Here is a 23,190-nt window from a genome sequence, read left to right on the forward strand (position 1 = left end):
ATATATATATATATATATATATATATATATATAGGTTAAGAGTCCATACATTGAGATTCTGGAGGGAACTTGAGAGGTCATCTAGTCCTACAGTAATGATAGCTACTTCTAGAAGTGTGCGTTCTGACCATCAGTGGTATTGACTTTAGGGAAAAAGATAGGGTACTAAAATTCATTAGTGAGGTCTTCCCCGGGCACGGTGTGCATGGCTATGGTCACGTGTTGGGCATGTGTAGAATGTTTCATCACCATCTATGCTCTGACTGGACCAGGGATACTCAGCTAGTGCGAAATGAAACCTACCTCCTGCCTCCTAAGCCAGTGTTCTGCTCACAGTTTATCTCGGGCCCTCCTGGGTCCTGCTTACCGAGCTACCGAACTGCTTCAGAAGTTGTCCTTAGGTTTCTTCCAGGCACTTCTTCCTGAAAAAGGTGGTAGGAATGTGGCTAGAAATGATTGTTTTTATTATTCTTCATTCTCTCTCTCTCTCTCTCTCTCTCTCTCTCTCTCTCTCTCTCTCTCTGTGTGTGTGTGTGTGTGTGTATGTGTGTGTGTGTGTGTGCAGATCAGCGTCCCTGGAACTGGAGTCACTGGTGGTCGTTAGCTACCTGGTGTGGTCCTGAGAATTGAACTCTGGTCCTCTAGAGGACTGAGGCTAGCAACTTTTCATTTTCATATTAAAAGGGAGATCGAAGGCTACGAGGATGAACGTTTGCAGTACATCTAATGTAAAGCAGTCTTGAAAATAACCCGATAGCCCATTCATGTGTTCTCAGGACAGAACCTTGAAAAGTCGGCCGTAATTCCCAGTTTACTAATCATCATCATCACCATCATCATCATCATTTTGGGATGTGTGTGCGTGTGTGTGTGTGTGTGTGTGTGTTTGTCAGGATAACTTTCCAAGGGCCTACTTTCATAATCGCTAGCTTAAGAAGTACCAGCAAGTTGTCAAATTGTCCTAAAGTGTCTCTGGAAGTCCTACTGGGTTCTACCGGAGAGTAGAGCTGCTGAGAACCATCCAGAAATGGGAGAGGCTCAGTCTCATTGCTGAGTGCTCCCTGTATTGTTTACCAGGTAGAAGTGAAAAATCCTGCTGGAACAGTTCTTGGTTTGGGCTTCCACCTCCCTCACCCAGAGAATTGTTCCCCAGGCAAAATCACATCCCATTGCTGCCAAAGCCATGCAAAACAGGAGGCCCATCAGTCTGGGTGTCAGCGCTCTTGGTTCATGGGTGGGAGAGAAGGCCTTCTTCAGGGCCCAGGTCCTGGGGTTGAGGGGGCCTGGCCAGGCATCAGAGCTGGTCTAGAGTTCATCAGATGCTAAGGGAATGAGAACTGAAAGCAGGAACTGCCCTCAGACTCAAACCACCTGCATTCTGACTCTTTGGTTTCTTCTCATCTGTTGGGTATTATGACCATCCTGGCCTAACAGGACCCTACCTAGAATCTTGGGACTCAAGATTCAACATGCCTTTTGCCATGTTTTAACCATTCATGGTCTATATGCTAGGATGCTGGCATCTTATTCAACCTCAACACTTTCACCCATAGCGTCTGCCCTCTTACTCTGTGGAGAGCTTCTTGGTAGAGATGTGAGGTCTTGGGTAGCAGGTAGGACCAAGGCGATGTTAGACTTGGGAAGCTAGGCTGAGCCTTGGATGAATGCACAGACATTCTGTGAGTTTGTGCTGTTGACAACTGGACTGTGCTAGTGTGGGGAAACCGTACCACATTATCGTTGGAGACCTAGAGCTTTGGGGATCATTCCCAACACACACCAACACTTTAAAAACCATCAGTCAGTGCAGCGAGCCATCACAGCACAGTGGACTTTTGTTGGGAGAATTGACTGTCCTGAGCAGCCCGGGCTGTAAATCTACCTACGGCCAGCACGATGTCTTGTCTGCATGCGTCTGGAAGAATGCTTCAGGGATGCTTGAATGAGACTCAGCTTCTCCATTTGGGATGTGAAATAGATGATCAACGTCATCTTCCCTAAAGCTGAAAATCTACCTGGGTAATCCCCCTAGGATTCTGGCAGGCTCAAGAGCCAAGGTTCCAAGGAGTTTGCCTCACCCCTTGCTTTCTCTCCAAGGAGACCTTCTGGCCCAGGGACTCATAAAGACCCATGAAAGCTAAAAGAAGCTTGCTGAGATCCCAGAAGGTGGCTCTTCCAGTTTACCATAGATGTCACCCACACATCGCTAAGGTCACAAATAGGAGATTCTGAACAAGCTTCAGGAGTCCTCTCTGCCCTGCCCTTTTCTTTCCTCCCTGAGGCAGCAAGTCTTCCTGCATCTGAAGAGGACCAGAGAGGACCAGGTGGAAGAGAGAAAAGGCCTTGATATATTTTTAATGAACATCGTCCAACCCTGGCCCTTTAGAGATGGAAAGAATTTCGAGATCTTTTGATAAATCAGCAGCATCTGCTTGAGTGGTCCCAGGGCCACAGCAACTGCAGGCTCCCCCGGTGGGCAATCCCAGCAGAACTCTCCCCTTTACGTCAAGATGAAGCCTGCTTTCCCACAAGGCCTAGAGCCCCCAGTTCCTCCTCTCTTTGAACCGATCCGGCTAAGCTCTCGCTCCTCTCCCACGCCAGACTTTGGGAAGGGTAGAAAAAGACAGCCCATTTTACCTTTTGCTGTGTACAAGACACTGCAGCAACTTTCACATTTCTCCTCATTGATCCCGTTTCAATTTTTGCTTTAAAAAGTTTTAGTCATGTGGACAAGAAAAAAAGTAGCTTAAGACTGATCTTATCCCAGCACTTGGGAGGCAGAGGCAGGCAGATTTCTGAGTTCAAGGCCAGCCTGGTCTACAGAGTGAGTTCCAGGACAGCCAGGGCTACACAGAGAAACCCTGTCTCGAAAAACCAAAAAAAAAAAAAAAAAAGACTGCTCTCACATCTGTCTGTCTGTTTGTCTGTCTCTGGTGTGTGTGTGTGTGTGTGTGTGTGTGTGTGTGTGTGTGTGTGTAATAGTCTCATGTAGCCCAAGCTGATATCAGAATTGCTACATAGCTGGAGATGACCTTAAATCCCGGATCCTCATGTATCCACCTCTGGTGTGCTGGAAGTACAGGCCTTTACCAATATACCTGGGTCATCGGTATTTTATTATTTTAATTTTAAAATTTATTTTTACTTTGATGTTCTTAAAAACTTACCATTTTTACTTTTTTTTTTTACATTCTGTTTATTTATTTGGGAGTGGCATGTCCATCTTGCTGCTTGTGGGGGTCAAAGGACAACTTGCCAGAGTTGATTCTCTCCTTCCACCATGTGTGTCCTGGGGATTGAACTCAGGTCGTCAGGCTTGTGTGGCTTATGACTTGGCTCACAGAGTCATCATCCTAACCCTTCTTCCTTCTCTGGCTGCCTTGGAATTTGCTCTGTAGACCAGGCTGATCTTGAGCTCAGAGATCTGCCTGCCTTGCCTCCTGGGTGCTGGGATTAAAGACATGTACCACTGCACCTGGCTTCTTGAGCCCAGTTTTACAAATATTACCAAGCAAAGTCGTGGCCATAGTCAATCAGCCCAAAAGGTTAACCAATGTGGTATATTTCAGCTTAACCCTTAGCCTAAACAACAGGCGTTTTACCATGTAAAGCCCCCAGTTGTCCAAAATGGGGACAGTGGTTCGTCTTAGAGCTCTGAGAAGGCTTGGTGGCACACACCTGTAACACCAGCATTTGGGGGCAGACGCAGGAGGATTGCCACAAATTTGAAGCCAGCCAGACCTACATACTTTTTACTTCCTATACTTGAGGTTCGATTCTGTGTTCTAAAGATACTGGTAGTAGACCTACCAATCCGTTGCCAGAGATGTCCTGTCTGTAGCAGGTATACTTTATAAAAGCTCCTTAATTAGACTCTGATTACAACCCAGACCCCGGATGGACACATGAAGAAAAAAATTTCAGCCAAGATATCTGGGGAGAGAAGACTGGGCCTGTCGTTTGTCAGGAGAGGACTAGCTAAGCATTCTGCTTCAGCCACTGTTTCTGCCTTGTTTGATTTGGTTGTATTTACTTCGTAAAAATGTTTTTATTGTGTACCCTTTCAACAACACAAAAAAGTAGAGGCTAATGCAATCCGCTCCCCCACCCCACCCACCTAATAATCATCCCTCCGCTCTGAGCTGCGGCCAAATTTCTGCTTTCCTGTGGCTGGGATATTTTCTTGTAAATTATAGACAACAGCACTCTCAGCTCTGTGTGTGGGGGCGTGTGCATCTCTAAGACATAAAGACATTTCCCTTTTTCATCACAATCATCATTATCACACTTAACAAAGCTAATCTCTCATTTTAATTCTCATGGCAGTTTTGATGGTCAAGTGTCTTAAAAGATGCCACTTGGGTTTTTTTTGTTTTTTTTTGTTTTTGTTTGTTTGGTTTTGGTTTTTTCGAGACAGGGTTTCTCTGTGTGTAGCCCTGGCTGTCCTGGAACTTACTCCATAGACCAGGCTAGCCTCGAACTCTCGAACTCAGAGATCCGCCTGCCTCTGCCTCCCAAGTGCTGGGATTAAAGGCGTGAGCCACCACCGCCTGGCCACCACTTGGGTTTTTAATTGCCAGGTGTATCGGCTGTGATTATCGCTGGTTCTTGCTTCCAGTTTGACACTGGCGATTAGCGTGGTTGACAAAAGCCTTTATCAGGCTCTGCATGGTAGCAGCAACTGTAAAACGGGTGTGTCTGTGCAAATCCACTGCTTTCACGGACTACCCACTATCAACACAAAAAAGCAGATTTCCAGTTTGTTTGTTAAAAACAATCTCCTAATTAGAACAAACCCTTGGTTTACCAATTTTAAAAATAATTGACTTATTGATTTTCGGGGGTGGGGATTGGGGAAGGGAGCCGCACATCCCACGTCGGGTTTCTGGATTCGATTCTCACTTTTGGTCTTGGTTGAGGCAGAGTCTCTAATTGTTTCTGTCGCTGCACTTCTGTGCTTGCTGGTCCCCAAGAATCTCACCAATTCTCCTGTCTCCACCTCTCTCCGGGAATGCTGGGAGAGCAGATGCTCGCCGCCGCCACCACATCTGGCTTCTTGGGTTTAGGGGACTGAACTCAAGTTGTCGAACTTATAGGCAAGTGTGAGCCGTTTCTCCAGCCCCGGAGGTGGGCGGGGCCAGGCAAACATTTCAGTATGTAGTTTGGGTTTGGAGTTATGTCATTAATGTCTTAAACTGTGGAAACGCACCTACCGTCTCTCATTTACCATCTGCCGTGTTTGTTTTGGCTTTCTATTAGAGCCTGCCAAATCGTTTCCTACCGCCAATGCCGTCGCCTACTTTTCTGCATTGTCTTCCGTTTGAATCCCTTCCAGAGTCGGTCGACATCTATTCCTGTTTGCTTGCCTAAGTTGTTTACTAAAGTCTAGTGGCGGCTTCCATCTTTATCAGACACAGGACTTGGTGGATCTGTTGGGTCAAGAATTTAATTGTGTTGCATAGAAATTCAAACTCTTGTCCTTACAGTTTCTAAGGCCATGTGACCTTGGGAAGGGGTTTTCTCTTTGGATGTTAGCCTTGCATGTAGATTTTTTTTTTTTTTTTTTTTTTTTTTTTTTTTTTTTTTTTTTTTTTTTGGTTTTTTGAGACAGGGTTTCTCTGTGTAGCCCTGGCTGTCCTGGAACTCACTCTGTAGACCAGGCTGGCCTCGAACTCAGAAATCCACCTGCCTCTGCCTCCCAAGTGCTGGGATTAAAGGCATGCGCCACCACCACCCGGCGCATGTAGACTTTAAAAGGAATGTTTTGGCTGCATGTGCCTTGTCATGTTTTTCTGCAAGAGACAGAAGAGGGAGCTGGGATTTAGAAATGGAAATGGTGTGTGTGTGTGTGTGTGCACACGCACGCCTGCGTGCATGTTCTCATACTTGCTCAGGTAGCTGCAGGAGTGGGACCTGGAGAGTCTATGTCTAGATAAGCTAATTTTAGCACAGTCATCCAACACATGCCATATGCCAGGTTCTGTGTTAGGCACCCAAGGTCCAGAGATGGAGATTATTATAAATCTGGACTTTGAGAGCACGTGCATTCACGAAGGAAACTAAAGCACAAACCATCGGCTCTAAAAACTATGGTACAGCCAGGCATGGTGTTACACACACCCATAATCCTAGCACATAGGAGACTCAGACAGAGGAGGATCATGAGTTTAAGGGGCAGCCTGGACTACATAGTAGGACCTGCCTCAACAAGCAAACAAACAAACAAACACAAGTAAACAGGGCTGAGGTTATAGCTCATTTAGCAGAGGCATTCGTGAAGTCTCTAGTTCCATCCCCAGCATGGTGTAAACCAGGCATGTAATCCTCTCTGGAGGTAGAGGCAGGAAGGTGAGAAGTTCAAGGTCACCTTCAACTATTTCAAAGGCTCAAGGCCACCCTAGGATTCATGAAGAAAATGAACAGGAACAATTTAGCCTGGACCATAAGAAACACAAAGGCCAGGAAATGCAGGAGGCGAAATCATTTGTCCTGAGACTGCCTCACCGAGGATATGACACTTGATTGGGTCCTGAAGGATAAGGTTTTCTAGGTAGAGAAGGGTGTCCCAGCCGGCAGGGGCAAAAAGTCTCTCACACAGGTTCCACATGTCCTTGGGGACATGGCCCAGTACAGACCAGTACTTTCCAAAGGAAAAGGTGTCATTTCCAGCTTTGTCTCACTCAAGGCCCTTATGTCCCTAGGAAGGACAAGATGATACTTTACACTTCCTTGTTTAACATTGAGAAGCCTGAGGCTTCACCTGATCCCTGTTTTGAAGGGAGGGCGTTGATGCAGCTTGGTGCCTGGACTACAATTCTTTAAAAGTCTGGGATTTCTTCTAAGTATGCCTTTCTTCTTTTATTTTTTTATTATTTTTATTTTTTTATTTTTTTGGTTTGGTTTTTCGAGACAGGGTTTCTCTGTGTAGCCCTGGCTGTCCTGGAACTCACTCTGTAGACCAGGCTAGCCTCGAACTCTCGAACTCAGAAATCCGCCTGCCTCTGCCTCCCAAGTGCTGGGATTAAAGGCATGCACCACCACCTCCCGGCAGTATGCCTTTCTTCTAAGTGTGCCCCACACCTGGAAGGGATGCATAGCATCCTACGAAGATACTGGTGACTGGACTTGATACATTACTATCCCCCCTCTCTTTTCCTCCCTTCCCCTCTCTTCTCCTCTCCTCTCCTCTCTTCTCTATGAAAGGGAGTCAGGAATAACCAACCCGTCTCTCATTTTAATCTGGAGCACTGGGACAGCAGTGAGCTCCAGCGAGCCAGGTCACAGCCTGAAATTCGCAGATGTCACTTCCCAGACTTTCCTGAAGGCTAGGAGGGGAGAGTTTCCAGATGAACAAGTCCAGGAAACTCTGGGAGGAAAGCTGGGCCTTAAAGGCAGGAGCAAAGTGAAGTGAGACAGCTTCATCGTCCAGATCTAGAGAGGTGGGTCATGATGGCCGCCAGGCGTGTACCTCACGCCTCTGCTGAACCACAGCATATTGTTTCAACCTAGACCTCCACGTGCTCGAGCTCCTTCTTCCAGACCGGAAGCCAGGCAGGAAGCCCTGTCTCCCAAGCACATGCTTCCCTGTGAACCAGAAAAGAACTGAGACCAAACTAATACTCACTCTGAGCAGCTAAGCCCTTACTAAGTACCTACAGGCTTAGCTATATCTGTTTCTATCCTGGAACATCCAAGGCCGGGAGCCCTGTCTCAAGAGGTACCCTGCCTGGCCCCAAACCTCCAGATTAGCTGTACACTCGACCCTGGAGATCAGGAGAACTAGACAGAAATCTCAACAGATGGCCCCTTCATCATAATAGTCTAGGCCCAGATTAGTGCCTGGCACCTGCACTGTGTTCCGTAAATATTGGTTGGATTGACCAGCATGTTCTTTTGCCAGATTCTTATTTATGTGTGTATGTGTGTAGGTGCATGTGTGGGGATCTAACTCTGGTCATCAGGCTTGGCAGCAGGGACCTTTACCTAAGGAGCTGTCTCACAGGTTCTCTTCTGCCAAATCATCCTTCTCTTCTTCCTCCTCCCCTTCTTCCTCCTCTTCCTCGTCTGTATTTTTAAATCCTATGTGTATGAATGTATACCACAAGAGTGCCTAGGGCAGTGGTTCTCAACCTTCCTGATGCTGTGACTCTCTCATACAGTGTCCCATGATGTGGTGATCTCCAACCATAAAATTCTTTCCTTGCTACCATTATGAATCATAATGTAAATACCTGTGTTTTCCAATGACCTTAGGCAACCCCTGTAAAAGGGTCAATTGACCCCCCAAAGGTGTCACAATCCACAGATTGAAAACCTCTGGCCTAGGGCTCTAAGTTGGTTGTGAGCCATCGTGTGGGTTTTGGGGCTAGAACTCTGGTCCTCTAGGAAAGCAATGAGTGCCGAGTCATCTCTTTAGCCTCCCCCCCACTTTTTTTTTTTTTTTTTGCCAAATTTGAACAACAACAACAACAAAAAAAACCCTCTTTAGGCAAACTTTAAAATATGACTAAATGATTTTTTTTTTAATTAAAAGTAATTTTTCCCTTTTAGTCTTTACCACAAGCACAGTGGTTAGCGGGTGGCCATTCTGATTTTAGTTTCCTTGATGTGTTTATGTATAGTCCTAGCTTCTCGAAGCATATCTTCTGCTGTAAGCTACCTTGTACTTCACCCTATTCTTCCTTTCTGAGCCCTAGGGCCCTTCCTTCTCTACTCTGTCCTGCTAGCCGAGGTCCCCTTAGAGATGGCTGGCAAATGTGCAGGCAGACACTGCTTCCAGGGCTGAGGGGATCCTAAGTTAAGGTTCTAGGGAAGTCACTTAGGCCCCATCCAGCCATGTCTCTGGCATTTCTCAAGCCTCTGATTTGTGTTAAGTTCTTAAGAAATTCACAGAAAATTGTGTGTGTCTCCCAGCCAATAGTGAGGAGGATTCTGTGTTCCCAAGAGGAGAGGGACCAAGGCTGTGCAGCGTTACCAGCGTTGAGAGGCGGGACGTGGTAACATGTGGACCTGTCTGAAGGTTCTGTGTGAACAGAACTCAGGGTGCCTGGGAGACAGGGAAAAAACTCAGAAGATAAAGTGCAAAAAAGCCTGCAGAAAGGAGGCAAACGAGGAGTTAGATGCCATGGTAACATGGACCAAAGTTTTTAGTTAACTCATCCATGAACTTAGTCTTTCGTTCAATCAGTATATTGAGAGTCTATTATATTTTAAGTCTACTGCCAAGTTATAAGTGAACAGTGCTTTTAATAAGGTTTTATTATCGGGCGGTGGTGGCGCATGCCTTTAATCCCAGCACTTGGGAGGCAGAGGCAGGCAGATTTCTGAATTTGAGGCCAGCCTGGTCTACAGAGTGAGTTCCAGGACAGCCAGGGCTATACAGAGAAACCCTGTCTCAAAAAAACAAAAAACCAAAAAAATAAAAAGGTTTTATTACATTTATTTACTTGTGAGGGTGTGCAAGTGCCACCCTGGGCACTTTGTGAAGGTCAGGTGACAATGCTTTTTTTTTTTTTTAAGATTTATTGCCGGGCAGTGGTGGCACACATCTTTAATCCCAGCACTTGGGAGGTAGAGGCAGGCGGATTTCTGAGTTCGAGGCCAGCCTGGTCTACAGAGTGAGTTCAGGACAGCCAGGGCTACACAGAGAGAGACACCCTGTCTTGAAAAACAAAACAAAGCAAAAACGATTTATTTTTATTTGTGTGTGTGTGTGTGTGTGTGTGTGTGTACATATGTGTGTGTTTGTATGTGTTGCTGGCATTGGCCAGAAATGGGTGTTGTATCCTCTGGAGCTGGATTGATTGGCAGGCTGTGAGCTGCCCAGTGTGGGTGTTGGGAACTAAACTCGGGTCCTCCAGAAGAGCAAGCAGCAAGTGTTTTTGAACAACCGCGCCATCTCTCCATACCCTCAGAGGACAGCTTGCAGAAGTTGTTTTTCTCCTTCGGTTTATCTAGCAATAAGTATGTATTTAAGCAAATTATGGTATATCTATGTAATAGAATATTATTTGTCAATTAAAATGAAGTTTACTAACCTAGGAGAAGTAGGCATAGTTCAAAAAGCATACAGAAGCACATTTACGATACTCCCTGGAAAAAGGATAAGAGTCTAGACAAATGGTGAACATCCACAGAGTAAAACTAGAATGAAAAGGCTGGAAAGTGAGCAGGAGATGTGTCCAGTTGGTAGGGTGATTGTTTAAGATGCTCAGGCTCTGGGTTCCAGTCACACACAGTATAAACCCAGCATGGAGGTGCACGCCTGCAATCCCAGCACACAGGAAGCAAGGGCGGGAGGATCAGGAGTCAGTGTCTAAAGAGGGGTAGCTATAAAATATCCCCAAATATTCATTATTGATTATGTCTTTACAGAGCAATGTTCCTGTCATCTTTAGGCTTCTTTTGCACCTCGCAGCTTTTCTGTAAAGCGTATATTTACTTTTTCAGTGTAATTTTCAAGAAAGAAAAAGGCTGGGTGTGGTGGCACACAGCTGTAATCCCAGTATTTAGGAGATTGAGGGTAGGGGGATCAGGAAAGAGAGGATCAGGAAAGAGACTAGCCAGGACAATACCTGACCACAGTTTTTGTTGGTGGTGATGGTGGGTTGTTGTTGTTGTTTTGGAGACCCTTGAATGCTGGGATTAAAGACATGTGCCACCACGCCCAGCCACACTAAGACAGCAACACTGAAAGGAAACAGGATCAACAAAACGAGAAATACAAGGCTGGGGGTTGGTGGGACAAGATGGATGCCTACGTATCAGACAGAACTTAGGCATCATAATGCCCAGAGGGCAGGGCTGTTAGGAAGTCTCAGTTGGCTTAGGATGGTTCCTCCCTTTGGTTTCTCGGACCAGCCCCCTCTTACTGATCAATGAAGGACAGGACAGAACTCCTGGTGCACTTAGGCTTTATATGATCGAACAGGTGCTCTGAGTCTTCCTGTGTGACCTTGGACAAGTCAGCCTGCCCTCCAAGGTGACTCTTTTCTTAACTGTTCATGTAGCCCCTTATGTTTCTAGAAAATGGGATGAACTGTGAGATTCTGGCTATAGGTGAAGTCGGCTCCTCTCTCAGCGTCCTTTTTCCCTCTGTCCTGATTACACGGGATTGACACAAATATATCTGTTATCTCTTTCCAGGAAATGATCGAAATGGCCTAGATTTCAACAGACAGGTAAGAACTTGGGTCGGAAGACATTTATCCTGTAAGTTCTGGGGGCGGAAGACAAATAGAACACTCATCGGTGATCATTCTCGATCTTCTAGCCCTCGGGATAAAAGGACCCTGACTCTGTCCTCTCAGCCACCACCACACTCCAGAGCTGGGGTCTCCCTTCTAGAGTGCTATGCTCACACTTATCTGTAGTTAGCATAACTACCACAGAGCTTCAGCTCCCCAGGTATTGACGGAGCCTCAGTGGATTCATGATGTGCTATCTGATGACATCTGTGAGGAATTTATGGAGCCGAAAGGGACAGAACGGTCGTTCTTCCAGAAGAAACTCTTGATCAAAAGCATCTTGATAGAGGCCATAGTAGGGGAAGAAGAATCATTCAGACAGGAGCACTTGGGAGTTGGGGCAGCAGCTCAGGGAGCAGGGTGCTTGCCTAGCAGGGAGGAAGCTTTGCTTTCCTCCATAGTAACATGGGGGCTGGGCATGGTGTTGCAAGCCTGAAATCCTAGCACGTAGGACAAACCAAGATCAGAAATTCAAGGTCATCCTTGGCTACATAGCAAGCTCAACTCTGTCTCAGAAAAGGAGTGTGTAACCGGGCTTGAGAAATGGAGGCACTAGCTTAGGGCTTTGGAAGTCACCCAAAGCGAATGAAGTTAGACTTAGTTCGGAAGGGCTTTGCCCAGAGCCAGGTGGAGTTGGAAGATAGCAGAGAACTAAATCAATGGAAATGACTAGAGAGAAGGTTAAAATGACATGTCCTTCTAGGTGACAAGCTGATGGAGGGAGCCTGGGAGGTAAGGCAGGGTGTGATGGGGAGAAGGCTGGGCTGCTGACAACAGTGTGAAGCTGGGGCGGGAGGAAAGCTAAGGGTGACATAAGACCAGGAATCCTGGTGTCTGCTCCTGTTTCTGCCAGCCTTTAGCTGGTTAAGTTTGTGTGTGTGTGTGTGTGTGTGTGTGTGTGTGTGTGTGTGTGTAGGGTCACAGTCGACCACCATACTCATACTCCCAGTCCAGAAGTTGGCTGGAATTCTGGGAAAGAACTGGGTCAAACATGCACTCCTCTCTTTGCGCGTATTCTTGGGTTCTTGTTTGCGAAGAAGGAATCAAAAGTGACTACCAACATTTCCCAAAAAGGCGATCATTCTAGAAGCAGCCTTCATAGTTAAAGAAGATAATCAAGAGTCCTAAACCAAAACCTCTCAGGCAGGTTTGGTTCATCAAGAAGCCTGAGAATTTTGCCAACAAATGAAAACCAACTGCTTTCTGTCTGCCCTGGAAACCCAAGGGCCATGGGTCCCATTCAAAAGAGATCTGGGTTAGCTATGAGGAAGGACTCTCAGTCCAAGCGATATAATAAATTCTGCAGTAACTAGAGAGGAAGGCTACAGAATTAGCTTCTTGCACAATGTTGCTAGATGGAGACTGATTCTTATCAGAGAGAAAATTCCAGCCAGGCAGACTTGGGAGTCCCTCCCCATCTGGGACAGTCAGTGCCGTGGGAGGCAGGAGGATTACCATGAATTTGAGCCCAGCCTGGGGTGGGGTGCAGAGTTAGACCCTTTCTCAACTTCCTCCCTCAACCCTCAAAAACAGGAGGGGTGGGGACGTCAACCAGGCACATTAGATTGTAGAAAGGCAGACCTGCAAAGATTTTGTAACTCTGAAGGTGTACTGAGTGGGTTGAGGCCTCACGACCCTAAGCCTGGGCCTGCTTCTCACTACCTTCAGGCTTTCGTAGGTCGTCCAGGAGGTGACCTCACACCAAAAGGTGGCCACGCCAGCTGCCAGGCAGTGTGTTTGCTCTCCTGTGTGACGTAACTTGTGCTAGACAGCCCAGGTGTCCACATGGAGGTCTCGGCCCTTTCCACATCCAGTGGTCTTGTCACTGATTGGCCTCTGGTTTCTCAACACCGACAGGAACAAATGGAATATAGGCTTTTCTTCTGGGGAGGGGCTTGAGGGGAGTCTGCAGCCTGGGCATTACACACTTCCCTGGGGCTTTGCTCATAGGCATAGACACAGCCTCTGGAAGGTTCCTATTTGAACCCGACCCTCCAAGACCATCAGATCTCCACAGACTGGGACCTTCATCTCACCTCAACTGGGTGGAGTGGGGGTATAGACCCCTGCCTGACAGCCACGTCTACTTCCTCTGTCCTTTGCATCAAGGGAAGGCAGCTAGCAGTCACTGACCACCAATGGTGCAGGCTCTCTGTATCTCATGCCCCTCCTATCGTGGCCCAGGAGATAATTATGGTGAAGAAACTGCCTTCCAGGCAGCTCCGCCCCTTTTCAATCAAGGGCCTGAGAGATTAAGCAAGTTGACAAAGGTCATACAATTGGTCAACTGGCTGGGGCAGGATTTGAAAACACGCCTCTGACTCTAGAGCTTCTTTTCCCCCCGGGTTCCTTTGTCGAATCCTCCTCTGCATCTCTCCATCTAAACACACCGTCCTTGGGGAGAGGCCTGGGAGCAGAGACTATGACCTCATTATGACTAAATGGGAGGCTGAAGGAGTGGGGAGAGGACAGGGGGAAAGCGTGCTTGTGCTCAGACACAAACAAGGTGTTGTTGGACTCCCCAGAGCAAAAGAGCATGCTACCCTTGGAGCCCCTGGGCCAAGCCATAAACTAGCTGGTACAACTAAGAGTTGCAGCCTGGGGCTGGATGGACTGCAGCCCCGAAGTTGAATGAACCAGGGCTGTTGGCTCACCCACTATGCATGAAGCATGGCCATGCTGTGCCAGTGATCTTCAAGGAGATCTTTAAGAGCAGAGGTGCCTGCCTCTTCATCCCAGGGCAGGTACAATGGGGTTGAAAGGCAGTAGGCAGAGGCCAGATGCCCAGATGAAGGCAAGCCCTGGCCTCTAGTGTTGTCTGCCCTTTGCTAGTTGCTGGCCTTTCACATGTCTCTTCCTTCTGGGTCTCAGTGTCCTCCTGGATGAGAGGAAGAGGTTTGGGTATGATGGTCTCCAAGACTCTTATAGTCTGTTTGCTAAGGAGCTGCCATTTTTCTCTGACTACCACCTACGACATCCTGACTAATGGGTGGGATCCCGGCTTCCACTTTTTGTTTCTCTGCTTGTTGAGAAAGTGCCTCGGGCTGTCCTCAAGCTCACCACGTAGCCAATACATAGACAATGATGGCTTTGAACCTTTGATCCTCCTGCCTCTGACTTCCAAGTATGCTACCACAGCCGGCGTTATTTATTTTCTTATAAAAGAAACGGGTGGCCGGGCGGTGGTGGCGCACGCCTTTAATCCCAGCACTTGGGGGGGCAGAGGCAGGCGGATTTCTGAGTTCGAGGCCAGCCTGGTCTACAGAGTGAGTTCCAGGACAGCCAGGGATATACAGGGAAACCCTGTCTCAAAAAACCAAAAAAAGAAAAAAGAAACTGGTGTGTGTGTGTGTGTGTGTGTGTGTGTGTGTGTGTGTGTGTGTCAAGAGTCAAGCTGTAGAACGCAAGGGAAAGTGGGTTCCAGAAGGCCTTTCTAGACTTTTTTGATCCTGGGCTATGTATGCAGTGAAAAGAATCTCTTGTAATGTTGGAGCAAAGGCAGAAAGACCCATCGAGTCATAGCTGGGACCCTCTGCTGATTCCCTGGATATTAGTTCTTATATGTGAGACAGAGAGCGTCCCTTGTAAGAAGAGAACTTACAGTCTGAGCAGAGACCCCTGTAAGGAATGAGTGTGTTGAGCTCTGTGATACTGTCTGAGAGTCGCTCTGTAAAGACGGTCCTGGAAGTGGGCGGCTAAGGGACAGTGGGACTCTGGCTGGCAGGAAGAGTTGAGAGTGTCTCAAGCATAGAAGACCGGCATGAATGTGGGGAGACACCTCAATGTGGCAGGTACTGGAGAGGATCAGAGAATGAGTTGGCAGAACATGAAGCCGGGAACTGTGTGGGTTGGGCCAAATTAGGAAGGTCTCTGAGAACCTGGCCGTGAAGCTCAGAGTTTCTCCTATAGGAAGCAGGAGGTCACAAGGCATTTCAAATGTAACTAATGTCAGTCAAGGGCAGAACACTGATGGGGGTGTGGGGGGTGTGGGGGTTGGGGATGAGGAAGGCAAGGTGGATGGAGAACTGTTAGGAAAAGCCAACTGGGACAGCGTCATAATGAACACAGGTGGGTAAGCCAGGGATGGGAGCCAAGACTCTTGAGTGTGTGTGTCATCAGGGCCACTTTACCTGGACTCCAGTCTTGGGTCTGTGCTATGTGACTGTGTGACCGTGGGCATGTTCTTCTATCTCCGTGTGGCTTGGTCTCATCTGTAAGATGCAGAGAATAGTGATATCTGTTGTGCGGGGTGGTTGTGAGAGTCAAAGGTGAACACGAGTGTGCGCTCCTTACACAAGCACCTGAACGTGTAGATCACTGCATTTTCTGCGACAAGTGCATTGCTAGATATGAGAGGACCCAGGTTGGAGAGAGCTCCTCTTGAGATAGGACCAGGAGTGGTAGGGCACCAGGTTGGTTGTGGGACCATAAAAAGAGAGTGACGAGTAAATGTGCCCCTGAGGTTTCTGACTGGGAGTTGGAGCTTTGGTGGGACTGCCATCAAAGGACAAGATGGCAGAGCCAGTTCATCTAGTGACAGATGGAGGAGGGAACACAGGGTCTAGGGAGGTAGGGAGGTGTAAGTACTGCACACATGGAGATGGATCAGGACCAAGGCCACCCTGATTCAGCTACATGAAGTGACGGGTGGGGAGGAGTTCACCCAAGGACAGACAGGGTGTAGATCGAAGTGGAGAAGTAACACTCGGAGACTGGCTCGAGACTGGGTGTTTGTAGGTGAATCTCAGAAGGGGTGGCAAAGGGACTGGAGGAAAGCCACAGCACAGCAGGAGAGCTTGCGTGATGGTGGGAAGGACATGAAGAGCCATTGATGACGCCCCAAGTCTAAAAGCAGAATAATACACGAAGTAGGGAGAGAAGCAGTGATTGCAGCCAGTGTAGTCCTCGGTGAGAGCAAATACCAAAGCAGCCATTGGTGAGGGTTGAAGGGGAGTTACGACAATGATGGAATTTGTACAGCAGGATATCCCCTTTAGAGGAAGGGCACTGTGACCATAGAAAGCATTGGCTTAAAAATGGAGAGTGTGAAGAGCAGCTCTGGGGCTGAGGAGGTGGAAGGTGGGGAGATACAACATAGAAAGAGGGCATGTTGGGGGCACAGGAGGGACCCCGGTAAAGGGCTTGGATGATAAGCAACTCTCTTCTGAGGGGGATGGAGGGTGCCTTGAATGTTTTGGGGGGAGTTTTCTGCTGTTTTGTTTGTGGCATGATCTCATGTAGCCTAGGCTAGCCTCATCCTCATTATGTAGCCAAGGCTGGCCTTGAATCCTACTGCCTCTACTTTAAAGCAAGTTGGAAAGAATCTTCATCCTGCCCTCCAGGCTAAGATCCACTGACCTGGGGTTTCCTGTCAGTCTCAGCTGGGCAGTATTTGGGGCCCACTGACACTATACATGGCTCGCCTCTGTTCTTCTGGTGACTTCCATGCCATCTCATACAGAGCAATCACCCCACTGTGCCCCTACATAGCACTGAGTTTGTCTCTGGCTGCTAAAGATATACACAGACTTGTATTTGATTAATTGGCTCTGCAGGGGCACCCTCTCTAAACTCAGAGTGATTCCATTTAAGAAAAGGTCTCTGAGGATTCAGCATTGCGGAGCCACAGAGTGACAACACCAGGCTCTACAGCTGGCATGGAAGAGCTTGTGGGTAGCAGAATAAGCTCCTGGAATGGGGCACCCAGGAACAGGTGGGTTTAAGGAGCAAAGGAAGGAACTGAGTTTGGCTGTGTTCTACAAACCTGTGCTTGGCTGGGAGCTATGGGTAGAGAAGGAGGGCAGCACAGTCCCTGCCCACAGGTACTCCCAGTCCAAGATTGGGAAACCGAGTGTGTCGTACAGGAGGGGAGCCTGTGTACAGTAGCATCTGTGGACTGAATCCCTAAGTTTAAGAGTCTCACAAGAAGACACAACTCCCAGGGAGGGCCTAACATGCTGGAGGGAAACACAGATCCTCCTGTTTGAAAGGCCCAGGAGACTGAGAATGAGGGGTGGCAGGTTCTCTGGTTGCTCTGAGGATGCTGTGGCATTCCAGAACTGTCCTTCTGGGAGAAAGATGGATTATCTAAAATGGAGGTTCTGGATAAAAGGAAGAAGTAGCCAGGGCTGTAGTCTGGCTACTCAAGAGACCAAGGTAGAAGGAGGATATGTGTAAAGACTCCCCGGGCTACAGAGAGAGTTCAACATTAGCCTCGACAGCTTAGCCAGATCCTGTCTCAAAAAAAAGAGAAGGAAAAAGAGAGCCAGGGCTGTACCTGAGTGGTAGCATCCTTACCCAGGATGCACAAAGCTCCAAGTTCAATTCCCAGCACTGGGAATAAAAGGGAGGAGGAGAGCCACTAAGCCATAATGTGATACCTCTATGAAGCAGAGTAGGATTCAGGGAGCCAGTACAACGTCCCTCCCCGCTCCAGGGCAGCAAAGCAACTGGGAATAGTAGAGCCTGGCAGGGCTTGATTAGAAATAGAGCTTTGATGATTGCCTGTGACACACACACACACACACACACACACACACACACACACACACACAAGACACAAAGACTTTGATAGAGGAAGAACTAGAAACTTCCATCTTGGATGCCCATAGGAACCGAACCTCATACCCTCTCACACTTCTTTCTAGACCAGACACAACATGACAAGATTCTGAAAAGCTCCCTCAAAATCTTAAAATGCCATTGCTGTGGTGGTGTCGCACACCTTTAATCTCAGCTTGGGGAGCAACAGGTGGATCTCTGAGTTCGAGGCCAGCCTGGTCTACAGAGTGAGTTCCAGGATAGCCAGGGCTACACAGAGAAACCCTGTCTCGAAACTCGAAAAACAAAAAAAACAAAACAAAACAAAACAAAAAAGGAAAACAAAATTTGCTGTGAGCAAGTAGCTCCTTGGGCACGCTCCTCAAAGGATTAAGGAGTTGGTAGCTGCTTCTGCCTCTCTGAGCCTGATGGACACAAATGAAGAGAGGATTTGATTCCATCCATTGGCAGTTCAAAAGCCATGGTTTTCAAAAAGTGTTAAGATCTGGTAAAACTCAAGAGGTGCTATGTTTCCATCAACAGGGAACCGGGCAGTCTAGCTCTCGGGAGGCTAGGTCGGGGATCATCTCCAGTTTGAGGCAAGCTTGGATGGTGAGGTCAAAGCCAGCTTAGGTTACATAATAAGATCCTGTCTCAAAAATAAAATTTTAATTCAAAAGGGAATCGGGCCTGAGAGTGTAGTTCAGTGGCAAAGCATCCGTGTGGCTTGTGTGAAACCCTGATTGGATAAATACCACCAACAAAAAGAAAATTAAAATAGAAACACAGAAAGCAGCATTCCTGAGTAAGGTACATGCTGAGTACAAAAGGACCAGAAAGACGGCACTGGTCGGAGCAGTCTACTGAATAAGCATGGGGACCTGACTTCGGATCCCCACCACCCATGAAAAAAAATCTGGGCATCGCCGTTCTCATATATCACCTAACACAGAAGCAGAGCTTTCTGGTCTAATAGCCAAGCCCAGCCAGTGAACACTGGGTTCAGTGAGAGAGAGTCTGTCTCCAGAAATGAGGAAGAGAGTGGCTGGGGAAGACACCTGATGTAGACCACCGCCTCCGCATTGCAAGCATTCCCATGGACACATGTGTGTACATGCACTCACACACGCACGTGTGATTGCATGCAAGATGGAACTAGGGTGTGAATCCTGTGATTAAAGACAAGCTGTTTGTCAACACAGATTTCCAGTGGGGGAGGGGGCATTCGAAGATGGGGCAAACTGAAGCTGTTTGGCTCTGTGTCCCGAGGAGTGGCACAGCTAGAATGTAGACTCTGCCCAATAAAGTTGAGTGTCCTTAAGACAGCCAGAAAATCACCCCTTGGACTTCAGCAAGCGAGCTCATCTCAGCCTGCCGTGTTGCGCCAAGAGGCAGAGCCAGACTTCTGGCTGTTGTCCTTCTACATAGAGATACAGGAAGTAAGACATGGGGGGCTCACCCTGGCCCTGGAGCCAGGCTCCCCAGAAGTAAAGCATAGCCTCTGTTTTTCCTAGAACTCAGTTTTCTATCCAGCCTAAAAATGTCAGAGGGATAACACCGGAGGAACTAGAGACTCGCTTCTGCTCCTTCTTGCCCCTCACTACCCCGCTGTCTGCAATGCTTAGCCACTTAGGACTGAGGTGGCTGCCAAAGCCACAGACAGGGAACGGCAGAGACAGCTTCAGGCCAGAGTTCCAAGCATGGCTGGCAAAAGGGCAAATCTTCACCCCAGAAGTGTGCATGGGTGCTTTTTCATCGGTGCTGGGTTTCAGCTCCCTTGAGAACTAGAGGTAGGACGATCAGAAGTTCAAGATCACCCCTCAGCAAAATAGCAACATGATGGTTAGCCTGGGCTACGTGAGATCCCATCTCAAATCTTCTGTCAAGAAAAAAAAAAAAAGAAAGAAAGAAAAAACACTGAATGGAGAGCATTGCGCGCCAGGGCCACCTCCGCAGGGAATAAGCTGGCTTGACTGGGTGACTAGGGGCGGGTGGGGCAGAGTTTCCAGGCAGAAGATAATTGACAAGATCAAATGACTGTAGTGATTTCCTCACCACAGCCCGCCTGTCGTGTGTGTGTGTGTGTGTGTGTGTGTGTGTGTGTGTGTGTTAACATAACATTTATTGGCATTTGACTGTATTCCAGGCACTAAATAAGCTTTACAAACATCTCTTTTACTGTGCTTAAAAGCCCTGTTAAGTAGCTGGCATCATCCCCAGTCTATAGATAAGCAAGTGGAGGCTGTGAGGGAACTACGCATGCATTATGATCCACGCTATTCACAGGTTAAAAGCTTTGCCAGTGAGTCTCCTGGTCCATGGTTCTGTCACCCCGATGCTCTTCCTGGGTCTTGCATAGGGTGGTTTGACAGACGGGCATAGCCAGGTTGCCCTGTTGGCTAATTCCTGTATACCTTAATTTTCCCACTCAAAGTTGAGAACAATAGCCAGGTCTACTTCCAGTCTTAAGAATGAATGCATATCTATACAGTATTCAAAGAGTCTCTGACATACAGGACTCTGCCAATAGTCACCTGCCCTTCAATATGTTCTGATGAACAGGAAACTATTGTCTCTTTCTGTGTATGGCTTCCAGGTAGGTCAGGCCACAGATGCTTCTAGAAAGGTCATGCCTCTCCCCTCCCCTGGATCTGTCATCTCCTGGTCTAAGCCTCCCCAAGCTTGGACAGGGAAGTAACAATAAACGCATGAGCTTTTGCAGAACTGAATATTTGTCCCCCTTTGCCATCCATACTTGATGCTTTGGCCTAAGGCTGGTAACAGCTGTTTCATATTTACAGCCTAGCCAGTTCCCTCAGTACCAAGAAAACCAAGTAAAACCTTCCTTTTAAAGAGGCGGCTGGGGTAGTGAATAGCAGACAGAACGGGAGGCCCTGTTTGAGTTCTCCATTTTCTCTGGACAGTCGCAGAAACCACCAGAAAGTCTTTCTGCAGTGAGGAGGTTGGATTTAGCTGCTCAGGCCAGGACTGCTATCAACTTGTGGGTTCTGGAACATTCTTGATCTCAACCCAGGTTGTTGGATGGACAGCATTAAGGATGAAGGCAGGGGAGGAGAGGGTTGAGGTCTTTCCCTTATTCTCCATTCATTAAAAAGGGGCTCTCTTAGGAGATGTAAGTGGCCTTTCTGTATAAAGAGGCTGTAGGTGATGCTGCAAGTGGGACCAGCCATCTCAATTCCTCCCCAGACTCTTTTTGGAGCAGAGGTCTTGAAAGAGAACTGGATTCGGTTCTACCAAGAACCAAAGAGTTGATATTGGAGACTATCGGAGATACTGGAGACTATCAAAGAGTCGATAGCGTTCATTGAGCCTTTAGTTTCTAGCAGTCAGTGGGCTGTGCACTGTACAGGCATAGCTCATTAAAACCTCACACTGGGTCAGGCCTGGTGGCACACACCTTCAATCCCAGCACTCAACAAAGGCAGGCGAATCTCTGAGTTCACGGCTAGCAGCTTGGTCTACAGAGTGACTTCCAGGACACAGAGGAAACCCTGTCTCGAAACAAACAAATACAAATCAAAAACATAAAACCCAAAAACCTCACACTGGGCTAGGGTTATTGCTCAGTGGCAGAATGCTTGCCTTGTATGCACCAAAATCGAGGCTGTAACACCACGAACCCAGATTGGGGAAAGTGAGTGTGGAAGAGGAAAAGTGACTGGCTCCCTTAGATCCTGGGTTCCAGGCCAGGTGCATGTGTACCAGGCACTTTCCCAGTTCTACCCTGTTGGAGATTGCTTCATCCTTAACAACAGGCAGTGAGGTAAGCATTGTTATTCCCATTATAGAGCTGGGGAAACTACAGCTCAGAGAGGTTCAGTAACTTGCCCGTGGAGGATCTCGGGTGTCAGACAGGCTTGTCTGAATTCTCACCATGCCAGGCTAGTTTGAGAAAGAGAAGCAGGCAAGAGTGAGAAAGAAAGGAGGCTCCCGATCGATACCTGATTGATTGGTTCTTACCCAGAGCCCCTCACTTGCTGGCCTGTACTTTTCCATGCTTACAGAGCCTTCTCACTCCTACCAACTCCTGCAGACCTCTTCTGCCTGGGGCTTGCCAGTGGGGAAAGCAGAGATTGTATCTTAGGCTCATGGAGGGTTGCCAGGTGAAGGGCGGGGTGCAGAAGCATTCCCACCCAGAGAGGGTTCCCCTGGCCCTGGGAGCTACCACCTCCCTGGGCTGTGCGTGAGAAGGGCGCAGGGAGGAGAGTCCTGTTTGCATGTTGTGCCCACGGGCCAGGGGCAGGGCCTGGTTTTCTCTCTGCCCTGGGGCAGAGGGCTTCCTGGGAAGGCAGCCTTAGCATCTCTTAAGAGAAATTCTCTAGGAATTATGGCTTCAACTGGAAGTATTACTATCTCCACCTTCCCCTGTAACCCCTGTGATGTGGGTGGCTTTGGGACCATCTGCTGGGTTCCAGTGTTTGCTCAGTTTATACTAAGACCAGTTCTGTTGACAATCAGGCACCTCCATGGCCAGCCCCAAGGGACCCAGCAGCGACACAGTCCTCACTAGCTGTCCAGAAGCAACACATTCCCATTGTCACCTCTGTGGCAAGTCTTCCTGTGCATGCACCAAGACCTGGATAAAAAGCCTGGCCCCTTCCCTTCCTCCACCCAGAGTCAGCCTTTGTATCCCTTCCTTTTGATATCATTTTCCCACACCAGATCTGTTGCGTGGCGCAATTTTGTCGTGATTCGCTACTTAGTTCCATCAAGATCACCCTTCATTGTACATCCCTCTGTTTGATGATTGACAAAGGACACAGCATGCAAAAGGCAGGTACAGTGAGTGGCAAAACCGAGCGCTGGAGGCTGAGGCCAGAGGGTTGCTGAGAGGCCAACCTAAGCTATGGAGTAACAGAAATAAGTGGCCAGGTGCATTGGCAAACACCTTTGATTCCAGCACTCAGGAGACAGAGTCCAAGATCAAAGTTGTATAGTAAGAAAGAAAGAAGGAAGGAAGGAAGAAACAGGGAGCTGGGCGGTGGTGGCACATGCCTTTAATCCCAGCACTTGGGAGAAAAAAGCTGGAGACAGAGCTCAGGATCAGAGTTCAAGACCAGCTTCAGTTATATAGAAAGTTGGAAACCAGCTTGGGAAATACAGGGAGAGAGAGAGAGAGAGAGAGACAGAGAGAGAGAGACAGAGAGACAGAGAGACAGAGACGAGAGAGAGAGAGAGAGAGAGAGAGAGAGAGAGAGAGGAGAAAGAGACAGAGACAGAGACAGAGACAGACAGAGACAGACAGAGACAGAGACAGACAGAGACAGAGACAGACAGACAGAGACAGACAGAGACAGACAGAGACAGACAGAGACAGACAGAGACAGACAGACACAGACAGACAGAGACAGACAGACAGAGACAGACAGACAGAGACAGACAG

At 48.0% G+C, this 23,190-nt stretch overlaps 1 protein-coding gene across 2 annotated transcripts in view; it reads left to right on the top strand.

The window, feature by feature from the left end:
* The window catches only part of Pou2f3 (POU class 2 homeobox 3), an 84,890-nt gene that overhangs the window by 19,551 nt on the left and 42,149 nt on the right, over positions 1–23,190 (top strand). For both annotated transcript variants that reach the window (XM_028783853.1, XM_028783852.1), the window contains exon 3: positions 11,146–11,180. In XM_028783853.1, coding sequence (XP_028639686.1) covers positions 11,146–11,180 — 35 coding nt within the window. The remainder of the gene's footprint in view (positions 1–11,145; positions 11,181–23,190) is intronic.

The sequence above is a fragment of the Grammomys surdaster genome, unplaced genomic scaffold (assembly GCF_004785775.1).
Source record: "Grammomys surdaster isolate TR1022 unplaced genomic scaffold, NIH_TR_1.0 1164, whole genome shotgun sequence".
NCBI classification, from domain to species: Eukaryota; Metazoa; Chordata; class Mammalia; order Rodentia; family Muridae; genus Grammomys; species Grammomys surdaster.